Raw genomic sequence first — 12,182 nt, forward strand, 5'->3', positions numbered from 1 at the left:
TTTAAAAATGTAAAAAAAAAAAAAAAAAATGACCAATGACAGTCTTTTACTTCTGTAAAACAAGGAAGAGTAGTAGTGGTAGAGAAGCAGGAAAAAGAGAAGTAGCAGCTACAGGGCCCTTCTCAGGGAGATCAAATTTAGGAAAGAGTGCATTTGAAACTTGAGAGTCTAGAAAGGATAACTCCATGCCTTGTTACCCCCTGGAAAGCCTTGAGACACACTTAGGGTGTGCCTGCCTGGATTTGATATGATTCCTCATATCAAACCAAACTGTTCTATTTACTGTTTCCTAAACAATGTTTTTTTATAAATTATTTTCTTGCTCATAAAAATTCTGTAATTTCAAATTCAAACCCCAATCATTGTTTAAAGCCCAGCTGAAATTCTCTCCTATGGAGGTGTACTAACTTGATCCATAGATACTAATCTAGTGTGGAAGACCCATTTCAAAGCGAAAATACCGTCACTAAGATTATTCCCAAACTCAGTTCCCAGGGCGGACATCTAGGACAAAGAACTAGAGGGAAAAAAAAAACCAACAAACCACTAACGCGTAAACTAATACAAACAACTTCATCGACCAACATCATAGTCATAAGAAACATGAGGCAGATCATTTTGTGGTTCAAGTACAGACAGGATCATAATAAACACATAAAGCTCTGAAAATTCAAAATAAGATCTGTTCTCTTCAATTCTTTTTAGACAATGCAAGCGAGAACTACTTTGCTGCTTTATGAGTATGATGTTAATATGGCTACTATTTCTTATGCTATATATGGCAATTCCAGGATCTAATTCACCACATGTTTAGATTGGTTAAAAACTTGTGAAACAAACGCAGGATATTAGGGCCAGTAGGTTTGCCTATTCCAATTGTATAACATGACAGAGAAACATCTTTTTGTGTGATTTTAATTTATATTTTTTGAATATACTAACGATTCATTCTCTCAGTAAAATAAACACTCACTAAGATGTATGTATTTTTCAGTACACACACATACTAATAAGTTTAAAAATTTCACTGGGCTTTTAATCTAGCAGACACAGTTGTAGGAAGTGCTCAAAACATAAGATTGTTGCCTTCATGGTATTTAGACCTTTTGTATTTTTTCCTTTGAAATTGAAATAAAGTGTTATACATTCCCCACTGTAGAATCCGTTACATCTGTGACACTTGAAAGAAAAGAGAAAATACCTTGCCAAATTGAACATAATATTTGAAGAGCTAATAGCTAGGGCAGTGTTTTTCAAATCACACACATTAAAAGGTCATTAAATCAATTTGGTGGGTTGCAACAAATATATATCTATGAAATATTAATTATTTAATTCAATCAAAATTAAAATAGGATGGCCTGGCTATAATATATTAAATTAGAAAAAAATCGGAGTGTATATTAGGCTACAATGTAAAATTTGTTTCTCACTGTGGTTCATATTCAAAAAAGTTTGAAAAACTCTGGACTAATGTGTGTGTTGCTAATATTTTCTCTGTGGTCTGCTCCCAGAACTCTGGACATTTTCAGTAAATCCCTCTCCTCATCATGACTAGGATGATCCTGTATAGCAATAGTGCGCCCACACGCTCATGTAGATATGTATGTAAGTTTGGGGATAGTGAAGAAATCTAGTTGGAGTACAATTTCTTTTAGTTCCATTATAAGAAATGACACTGATACTTCATTAAAATCCCACTCGATAGAAAGTGGTATTCAGTATAACAATGGTCTATTTTTTATCTCATGCAAGAAAAATTCTTAAAGGGCCTAAGTACCTATTTTAAAACAAACTATAGCAAGGATTTTAGAAAACATACTTTATAGAAAGTATGCAATATTTCACAAATTGAATAATAATAAAATTCTGGAGAAATCCCCTTTACCTTCTTCCTGACAAGACTTGGCTTATTCCACTCATAGATGTAGAGATTTCCCAGTAGTTAAGGGCATGGGTTATAAGAGTCTGACAAACCTGTATTTGATCCTTGTCGCACAACTTTTTGTGATTCTCAGGTAAGTTATATAACTTCTTTGAGCCACGTGCTTTTTTCTCATCTGTAAAGTGAATGTAATAATGTCTGCTTCATGCGGGTTGCTGTGAGAATTAGATAAGCATGCATACCAGGTCCTTCACATAGCAGTTAGCATATGGAAAGTACTTAATAATTGGTAGCAGGAGCTATTGGAGATGAATGAGCAGGTATTTGATGCTTAATTATTTGTGCTGAATTCTAACACTGAATTATATTGTTTTATCAGATTATTGTAAGGCATGAAAAGATGTAATATTTACTAGTATCTCAATTTTACTCTACGTTTACTATATCTCTGTTCCAGGTTCTCTGCAACAGATTGCCCCCCCCCAAAAAAATTCTGATTCTGTATGTAACAGCAACCTGAGCTAATGGGTGCTTCTCTTTTGTTCTGGGTTCGCTGTGTCATTATCTCACATATTTTCTTGAAAAGTAGTAAGTGAAGGGCTGTGTGTGTGTGTGTGTGTGTGTCTTGGTAGAGAAGAGAACCATGTAACTTGTTTACATGTCTGTTTATAAAGGTAGCTGATTAAGTATGAGGTGACAAGAAAATCTTGATTTCTCTGCAAGGCTTCAGTGGAGTCTGGGAGACCACACTAGTGAGAGGACAATCACAGAAAATCCCTAGAAAAAAAATACACAGTATTTTTTGGAGTCTCCCTGTAGTTTTTTTGTTTGTTTGTTTGTTTGCTTGTTTGTTTGTTTTTGTTGTTTCTAAGTCCAAGGAATATTTTCTTTGACAAGTAATTTCACCTATGCTTACATATTCAGCAACTTCAAACTGTCTCCCAGTTTAATGATAATTTCCTACCATGGTATTATTATTTTTTCTCTTGTTCCTAAACAAGGTCTACTACCCAATGTGCTTAAACTGTCCCCATACCTTCTTCCATGGGTCCAGCCCAGCACTCCAGATACATAATTAGAAATTTGGGTTTCCTGGAGAATATGTAAAAAAGGATTAATTTGGAGAGTCTGATGAATTGTTAAAAGCAGTGACTCAAGACAGGAAGACTGAGATTCTAGTCACAGTATTAAGATTTATGTTGTGTGATTTAAGGCAGCTGGATTGTCATATGTAAATGAAGACAATAGCTCCTCATGGATAGCAGTATGGATTAAGTAAGGTAGTATGTATAAAAATGGTTTGTAAAGTGCAAAGTTTAATGTTCAGGATTGTTTAATAAAAAATTGCTACCTCATGAACAAAAAAAAAGATTGTCTCAGTAATAAAAAGATGCTCTGATGTTTGAATATCTTTTCATGAAATTCAATCAATACATTAAAAATAAAAGTCATATTAATAGATATATTAAAATGTGATAAAAACTATTTTGTTTCTGGGGCACCTGGGTGGTGCAGTCAGTTAAGTGTCCAACTCTTGTTTTCGGTTCAGTCATGATATCAGGGTCCTGAGATTGAGCCCCGCATTGGGCTTCACACTCAGTGGGAGTCTGCTTGAGATTCTCTCTCCCTTTCCCTCCACCCCTCCTGCTCATGCCTTCTCGCTCTCTAAAATAAATAAGTAGTTTAAAAAAAAAAAAACCTTCTGATTAAGGCATAATCAAGCTAATAATGGAAGGATAAATTTTCAGTCTTCATTTTAGTTTGCCTATCAAAAACAGTTCTTCACTCTATCAACCTGGAAACCCTTTCTTTCTGCTTCCAAGATACCACATTCTTTTGGTTTTCCTCCTACTTCAATCTCCTTTCCTTCTTAGTCTGTGTTTGGTTCTTCCACTTCTTTCCAAACTATTCAATTTTGGATGCCCAAGGATTCATTCAATAAACTTCCTTAAATTTTCTATTTACACTCACTTACTTGATATCCTTGTCTAATCTCATGTATTGAAATCAGGTAGATAGGCAGATACATAGGCAGATAGATAGAGACAGACAATATCTCTAATTTATATCTCTAACCTGCACCTCCAACATGAAATCCAGACTCATAGATCCACCTGTATGACCTGAAATCCATGCTCCCCTAATAGGCAAATTAACAGTTCCAAAAATGTGCTCACAATCTTCCCCCACTCCCTACTTTCCCCCAATTAGCTAATAGCAACTCAGAACAAAAATTTTGATATAATATTAGATTATCTCTTATTATTACATCTTATTTATAGTGTGTCAGCAAATCCTTAAACTCGACTTTCAAAATATATTCTTTCATAATAATACATATCATACAGTAAGGATGAATGAGCTAAAATATGCAAAGCATTTAATATAATGTTTGACTTTTATTAAAAGTAATATTTCTCTTAGTAGGGCTGGACACTACTATTGTTTTAATAATAAAAACATTAGGGTCTACTATGAACTTTATTTTACATATGAAAAAAGTAAGGCACAGAGAAGTTAAATAAGGTAATTAGTCAAAACTGCTAACTCACAGAGCCAGGATTTGAAACCAGGAATTTCACTCTAGAGTTCTAGTATAAGCTGATTGTTAGCTGTTATTATTAAAAGTCATTATTGGCCAAAAATGATTTTAAATATAATAGAAATAATAAAATTTTTTAAAAATGGTCAGAATATATCCACACCAAAAAGAACAGCTTTTTTATATAAGCACAAAGGCCGATGAGAAAAGTGAATGGAAAAGCCATTCCTATATGCAATAAGAACCATAATGTGATTGACAACAAATCTGTAATGCTTATATGAAAATGATATTAAGAAATGTTCCTAAGCAACGCAAAGTAAGTTCTAAAAAAAAATCAAAAGAGAAGCCATGTTCCTAGATAGGATAACTCGAAACTATAAAGATGTCAATTTCCCACAAATTATATTAACCATAATTAAGTTCTCAAAAGGAATTTTTATGAAACTTGACAGCTGATTATTAAGTTCATTTGAAAGAGAAAATGCACAATAGGCAAAAACTTTTGAAAAAGAGTAATAAAAAAGAACTTGCTCTCATAGTTATAAAAAAAAAAAAAAATTCCTAAAGTTTGGTTTTAGTCTAAGTATGTCAACAGAACAGAACAGAGAGACCAGAAATAAATCCATGTACATTTAAGAATGTAGTATATGAGAAAGTCATTCTTCAAATCAGTGATAGGACAAATGGATTATTCAAATTATAGTATTAGGGACTATTGGCCATGAAAGAAAGAAAGAAAGAAAGAAAGAAAGAAAGAAAGAAAGAAAGAAAGAAAGAAAGAAAGAAAGAAGAGAAGAGAAAAAAGAAAAGGAAAGAAAAGAAAAGAAAAGAAAGGAATGAAGGAGGGAAGGAAGGATTTTACCTAATACTATACATCCAAATAGAAAAGTTTTCAAAATCTTCTCTCCTTCACTGCTTAAAAAATTAAACCACAATTCTTTCTCTTCTTTAAAGATTTTATTTATCCATTTGAGAGAGACAGAGTAAGAGAGAGAGCATTAGCGGGGTGGTGGGGTGGCGGGGAGGGGCAAAGGGAGAGGGAGAAGCAGACTCCCTACTGAGCATGGAGCCTGATGTGGGGCTCCATCCCAGAGCCCCGAGATCATGACCTGAGCTGAAGGCAGACACTTAACCAACTGAGCCACCCAGGCACCCCACAAATCTTTCTTTTAAAAATTATTTTTTTCTTGGAACAGCTGACAATTTTGATTTAAGCTTATGCTATAAACTTGAAAAAGTGGAAGCCAAGAAAAGAAAGCAATTACTTCATAGTACCTTATAACATGTATCCCTACCCTACTTTCATCTATATCACCAGAAGAAAAGGAGTGTTAATATATTTCAGAGAAGTCTAAGCTAAATAAACTTATGTGGATAGAGGAAAAGAAGGTGGCAAAGTAGATGGTACTGAAAAAAGCCTACCAAGAATATATGCACCACTGGAAGAATTCTTCAGAGGCAGAAAGGGCCAGTAAGACCCACAGAATTAAAACAGTCCACATCTGGTTGGCATGTCATTTTGTAGTACTTCAGACAGGGAAAAAAAAAAGTCCCCATCTATCCTCCTCTTCCCAGCAACCATCTCGCTGGTGAAACAAAGTAACTAAGACAGTAATTCCCCTACCTCAAATTGTGATCAGTGGAGATCATTCAAACCAGGTCAGGCAAGTGCTTTAAGTTTTAGAATGATAAATTTTTAATTTTAATAAAACCATAGCTCAAAGACAATAAAATCACCTAATATGATTTACAAGGAGACTATGGATGTATGGAAAATTCCAATAATCAGAACAATACCCTTATACATAAAATAAAAGAATTAGAGCAAGGGCAAAATTCATGTGAAAAAAAAAAAAAGATATGGAAGAAAGACTGCAGATAATGACAGTTACTTGCATGCAGAAGAACAATAAAGAGTTTAAAAATAATTAAAGAAATTATGATAGCTGTGGACGACAAAGATGATCCAACACAAGAATTATTGCTTTCTCTGAATTGAAGCCCCAAGCAAATGAAAATGAAAGATATTGAGTGATATACTAGACAACATTTCCCTAAAATGAAATGGCAAAAATGTATCAGGCATCTAGGCAGAAAGTTCATGTCATCAGCAAGAGAAACATACCAGGCTGCCCACAAACTTTTTATGGCAATATTCAGTGGTGGAATTGAAGAGAGCAATTAGGTAACAGGAAAAGAAGGGATGAACCATTAATAGTACTAGAAAGAATAAAGACAACAGTGAGACACCTTCAGCATGAAATATTTCAAGGATTAACAAAACTAATTAACAATGAAATACAAGTAAGGAAGAAATGATTGGAATAACAAACTCCGTCATGAAGAAGCCATAATAAAAGGAGCTGATGGTTAGTACCACAGCCATCTATCTGTAGAATTAAGACCGAAGTGCCAACGCAATTAAAGTTGCAGAACAGAATGTAAATATTATGAATTCTAACAAAGTTAAAATAATATAATTATCAAAAAAATTGAAAATGAAGAGGGGTAAGGACAAATTGGAGAGGAGCTAATCACCTCAGATTGCACTGCAGGGAGTTAATGAACACTGTCTGAAATTAAAATATGGAGCTAATGCATCCAGCTTCTTAATGATATTCAGAGTCTTTTATTCTTAACCATAAAGACAAGTTTTTTAAAAAAATTCTTGTGATAAAGAAATATTTAAGCTCAGCAACGCTTTCCCTTTAATTTCAGATTTTTCATTTATTAAAGCATGTGTAATATATTAATTAAAAATAGCATGTAATTGTCTCTCTCTATACTTACCCTTTTATTTGTGCAGATGTGTAATTACCTAGTTGGGATGATTTTTATCATATGTTAATGGTTTCTTTTCTGAATGTAAAAATTTTTGGGGTGATATGTGTTTTTAACTTGAATAAAGACATTATAGCAAAATAATACACAATTAAACACTTAAATGTAAAATGATAATGATAATAATGATGATAATAAAATGATTACACAAACTTGCAGATAGTTCTTTGTATGCACTGATTTGCATGGAGGAGATTTGCCAAGGTACCTGAAAGATACAGGGTCAGGAATTGGGTATGTTGTATAAGCAGGGAAGAAGTCTGCTATGTTTGTCTGGCCCCATGGCTTTGTGTCTGAACTCTATAAAGAATAATTGAAAACACAAGGCCAAAAACTGGTTGTGACCAGGAACTGAGCATCCCAGCTTTGAGGCCAAATGAAATGACTGTACATGAAGGGGAGAGCATAGCCTTCCTCCCAGCTCTGCTAACACAGGAGTCCCAAGAGCTCAAATTTCACTTTGCTTTGCTGTGGAGTTACAGGAATTGGAATTATCTGGTGGCAGTTCTCTTGCATAATTATCAGTCCATCATGAAGGATGCTGGGATAGGGGTCAACAGTGAGGTATCACCTTAATTAAGAACACTTGAACAGAAAAAAAATTAATAAGAGAGCTGTTCAATTAATATTAGATGAGGCTGGGTAACACAAAAAGTTCTAGAGAACTGCATGATGCAAATTTTTCTGGCAAGAATCAGTAAAATGTAGGTAATTTAACCACCTTAGTTCTCTGGACTCATGAAACCTTGGGGAAAAAAAGCCTGATGATTACATGTCCTAATTTCCTGACAGTTCAAAAATTCTGACCTCACGTTAGATCATGTGCATTGAATATTGATTCAAAATCTTACTTTCATTATTATCATTTATGTAAGGTAGCCCCAAATCCCATATCTTTCATACTTTTCCTACCTGAAGAAAACTATATATTTAACTTCACTAATGTTTAGTAAGTCCTTACTCCCTGAAAATAGTGTTGCTAATTCTGAAAGATACATTGAATTCTTCAGATATTTCAAATATAGAATATAATATTTTCCTGTGTACTGATAATAATGGACCACTTTAAAAAGGTTGCTTTTTTAAAAGCATGGAGAAGAGAATAAACTGTGATATATAATAATAAACTTCAAATATCTATAGATACCTGCTGGTAGGGGCAGGGGACCAGTTAGCATAGAGTAGAAACAGCCCATGGTTTACTAGGTTAGGAGACTAGATGTGGGTGTCTGTGGGCAACTGCATTTTTTGATTAATAGAGATCATTCTGTCTAGTTGTATGGGATTAAATTCCTACATAACCAGGAAGTTACTTTAAATAAAAAAATTCTTTATTTCAGAGTGGAATACTTACTAAATATAAAGAACGCTACCCATTGACATTAATTCAGGAAAACACACACACACACACACACACACATACACACACAAATCAAAATTGCAGGAAAAAAATTTACACAAATTAAAATTGTTGTACACAATAGTAGTATTTTTCTCATCTTAATTGAATCTTTATAAGTATCTTTTTAATTGAGTAGATTTCTTTAACTTAGACCTACAGGAACTTTAACATTTTATCATAAAAATTATTTGAATACACAAAAATGTGTGTAAATACTGAAATGTATAATGGGGTTTTGAAAAATCTCATTTCTACTAGTATTACTGAAATTTTGGTATTCTTTCTTAATCTAAGAATTAAGTGTTTTGATAAGTTTCTACAAAACTCACTTTATTACTAAGAAAACTCAGGCTCAGGGATACTGTGGCTGGCTTTTTAAAACAGTGAATAAGCTTTATGGCAGAGAATGAACAACTGCATACATTCATGGACAAAAGAATCCTAAGCCGGGAACTGTTTATAAAAGACATGTTTTTCTCTTCATTTGTGTTCATAGTGTGTGTGTAGAGAAATTTTCAAAGAGGAAACGACTCTCTATTTTTTCTCTTGTCACACCCAGCCTCCTGTCTGACTGTTGAGGACACATGGTCCCACCTGCTCTCACTGTGCCAGGCTTTGCAGTCACCACTGAGAGACAAACGATAAGAGAAGAGATGTGAGGACAAGCAACAGGTCTGGGATGTGAAAGGAGCATAGAGGTTTCAATCAACACAGTGGGTTTGGGAAATGCTTATGAACTTGAGGTGATGAACTTCCCCAGGGATAAAGGTTAGAGAGCCTGACTGCCACCAGCTCACACTTTGAAGCTCACACATTAGTCGACTCTCTTATTTGGTCCACTGATGGCGTAAACATATATCCCAGTTTCCCAGGAGAATCCTGGTTTACAGCTGTTGTTACACTCTCAGAAATGTTCTGGCTGGGAAGATAAACCCTGGGACCTGCCTGCTGGCGAAGGGCTTACCAACCCTTCTCTAAGTTGGATTCCCAGGCAGCCACTCTAAATTGATCTAAAATGGCTTCGAAGGTAAATCTTTGCTGTCCCTGGACTTATCAGTGGAATGCATTTTCGAAGAAGTTCCTGCCTATGATTACTCTCACCTTCCTGTGTTAAGTAATTTCTTGATTTCCATGCATAAGTTTTCATTTCCTCAAATATTAAACTGTTTAATAGTGCCAACCACAAGAAGAACCAGTAAATAAGTTAGTGGTGGTGATGTCCAGTCAGAGGGAAGGCACTAACGTGGGTATGCATGTTAGTCTTTTAGTTTTCATAAAAAGAAAATAAAACAAAAATACAACTTTTTAATTTTAAATTTAATAAGTTTTTATAGTAAGGTCAGGTTTTCATACATGTGTCTATCATATTATTCGTCTTCCCCAAATCCAGCAAGTAATCCCTCAATGTAAAATTCTAGTACCTAGAGTGGCAATCAATGTAACGTATTTGTGAAGCTCTGCAGGTTCATACAGAATAAAATAAAATTTAAAGTTAATATAATTAACCTAATTAGAAGTTTTATAAAAATAATCCTCTGTTTTGTTTTCACTTTGATATTTAAGGGAAAAATAGCTTTGAAGCAAATTATTAAACCATGGCTTACTATGAAACCCATTTGCTAATATATTATATTGGTAATATTTAAAAATTATTCTAATCTAAAATAGACTTTCATATTTATGAAGTAAGGTTAATAATCTTTCCACATTTTATACAGTAACAAGATTTTCATTTTTTCTGACTTACTAAATTTCCACACATACACACATATGCCCAATAGATTTTGAAAGATTCTAGTTTTATTTTCATGTACCCAAGAATACTTGCTACTTTCTGAAAAGTAACACACTGAAGCCAAAATGCACAATGATTAAGCTACAATCTTTTGATTTTTAGCATGCTGCTCAGTGAGATAAAATACCCACAAGGCACACACACACACCCCCACACATTTGAAAGGGTAAATATTCTCACTTGTTTTAAATAATGTTCATCCAGAAATAAATGGAATTTCTATACTAAGACTCTTCCTCATCTTTTTTTAGAAAATGCATGTTCATTTGAGCTAAAAAGATTTATAATATATTAAAATAAAACCATTTATTCACGTCAATGTTTCCTGCAAAAATTACTCAAGATGTATCAAATGCCCCTTTTGAAATTACTATAATTGTGTATTTTTTACTTCTATTGAAAAATAGAGGGGCAAATTTATAGACTAACTAAAGCAACACTGCAGTTTAATTCAAAATGGTTCTCTAATTTGTCAGTTTAAAACTAACCTTCTCCACTGGTTTTTCAATTGTTTCACTGTTTTGATTTCTTCAAATCAATCTTTAGCTTAAGGAAACTAAATACATGCTGAAGAGATAAGGGGGTTTTAGCCTCCTATTTCAAGCTAAAACATAACCTCTAAATTATCTTTTACAGTAAGCCAAAGCCAGGATCACATACCTTTCGGGAATGAATTTCTTTCACATACAATGGAAGTAGAAACTCAGATATACCTTCAAGTCGGATTCCCTTCTTGGTGACTCTCAGATTTCCCATACCATCCTACAAGCAATGAAATATAATTCACTTTTAGGTTAATTAGAGAATGAATAACTGGCCATAATTTTCTTAGGGCTAAATTGAGAAAACAGTAAGCTCAAATCAGTGATGATTTAAGGAAAATGAGAGATTGAATCTACTTAATGAATGATTGCAGCAGTTTGCATGCATATAAAGGGCTCTGTTTAAAATGAACAGGAAAAGAGGTATATTAAGGACCTGGTATCTTTTCTTAGCTCTATCAGAGGTTAGGATTTACCTATGAAAAAAATCCTGTACTTGTTTCATGCATCAGCCAGTTTAACTATTTTGGGGGTATAATGATACTTGCTATCTGACTATTGGAAACAACTTTGCTTGCAGAGAGTTCTAGCAATATTTTTACATCACAGTTATCACATATTTCTACAGTAGTCAAATAGATTTGTACAATGATTTCAACAAGTACTTAATAATTGGCTAGCATAAGCTTGGTGTTCTTGTATTCAAACCATGAGTAAATCTTATACCCTCTCCTTCAGAAAACAACACTCTATAAGGAGGATAAAACAAGTACATAAATAACATTTATGAGATAGAATAAAATAAATTTAAAAAGTAAGAACGGAGTGCTAATAGGAATTAAAGAAAGATTTCAAATTTGATAAGAGAGTGAACAATTTCTCATGGAAGAGATTAACTTTGAGAAGGGCCTTAAGAATATGGAGTTTCAACAGGAGATGTCCATAGAGGGATGGATGTTTCGACGTAGATGTCCATTACAGAATGAACATTCTGTAACATTAAGAAATAGCATGCCATCCAATCTTGCTAATATATGGACTATTGTGAGAAAAAACAACTGGGCGTATGTTTTGAAGCCAGTGAAAGGAAAGCCATGAATGCAAAGGTAAGGAGTCTGTACTTACGTCAAAAGAAGAAGAAACAAAAAGTTCTTGAATAGCTCAATGGCTTG

The 12,182-nt window shown here is 33.8% G+C and overlaps 1 protein-coding gene across 2 annotated transcripts in view; it reads right to left on the minus strand.

Moving 5' to 3' along the window:
* The window catches only part of SGCZ (sarcoglycan zeta), a 1,078,188-nt gene that overhangs the window by 192,945 nt on the left and 873,061 nt on the right, over positions 1-12,182 (minus strand). Inside the window, exon 3 of one of the 2 annotated variants that reach the window (XM_036068584.2) lies at positions 11,129-11,230. The exons of the other annotated variant lie outside the window; for it this stretch is intronic. Within the exon in view, the coding sequence (XP_035924477.2) occupies positions 11,129-11,230 (102 nt within the window). The remainder of the gene's footprint in view (positions 1-11,128; positions 11,231-12,182) is intronic. 2 annotated transcript variants of the gene reach the window in all.

This window comes from Halichoerus grypus, chromosome 3, assembly GCF_964656455.1.
Source record: "Halichoerus grypus chromosome 3, mHalGry1.hap1.1, whole genome shotgun sequence".
NCBI lineage: Eukaryota > Metazoa > Chordata > Mammalia > Carnivora > Phocidae > Halichoerus > Halichoerus grypus.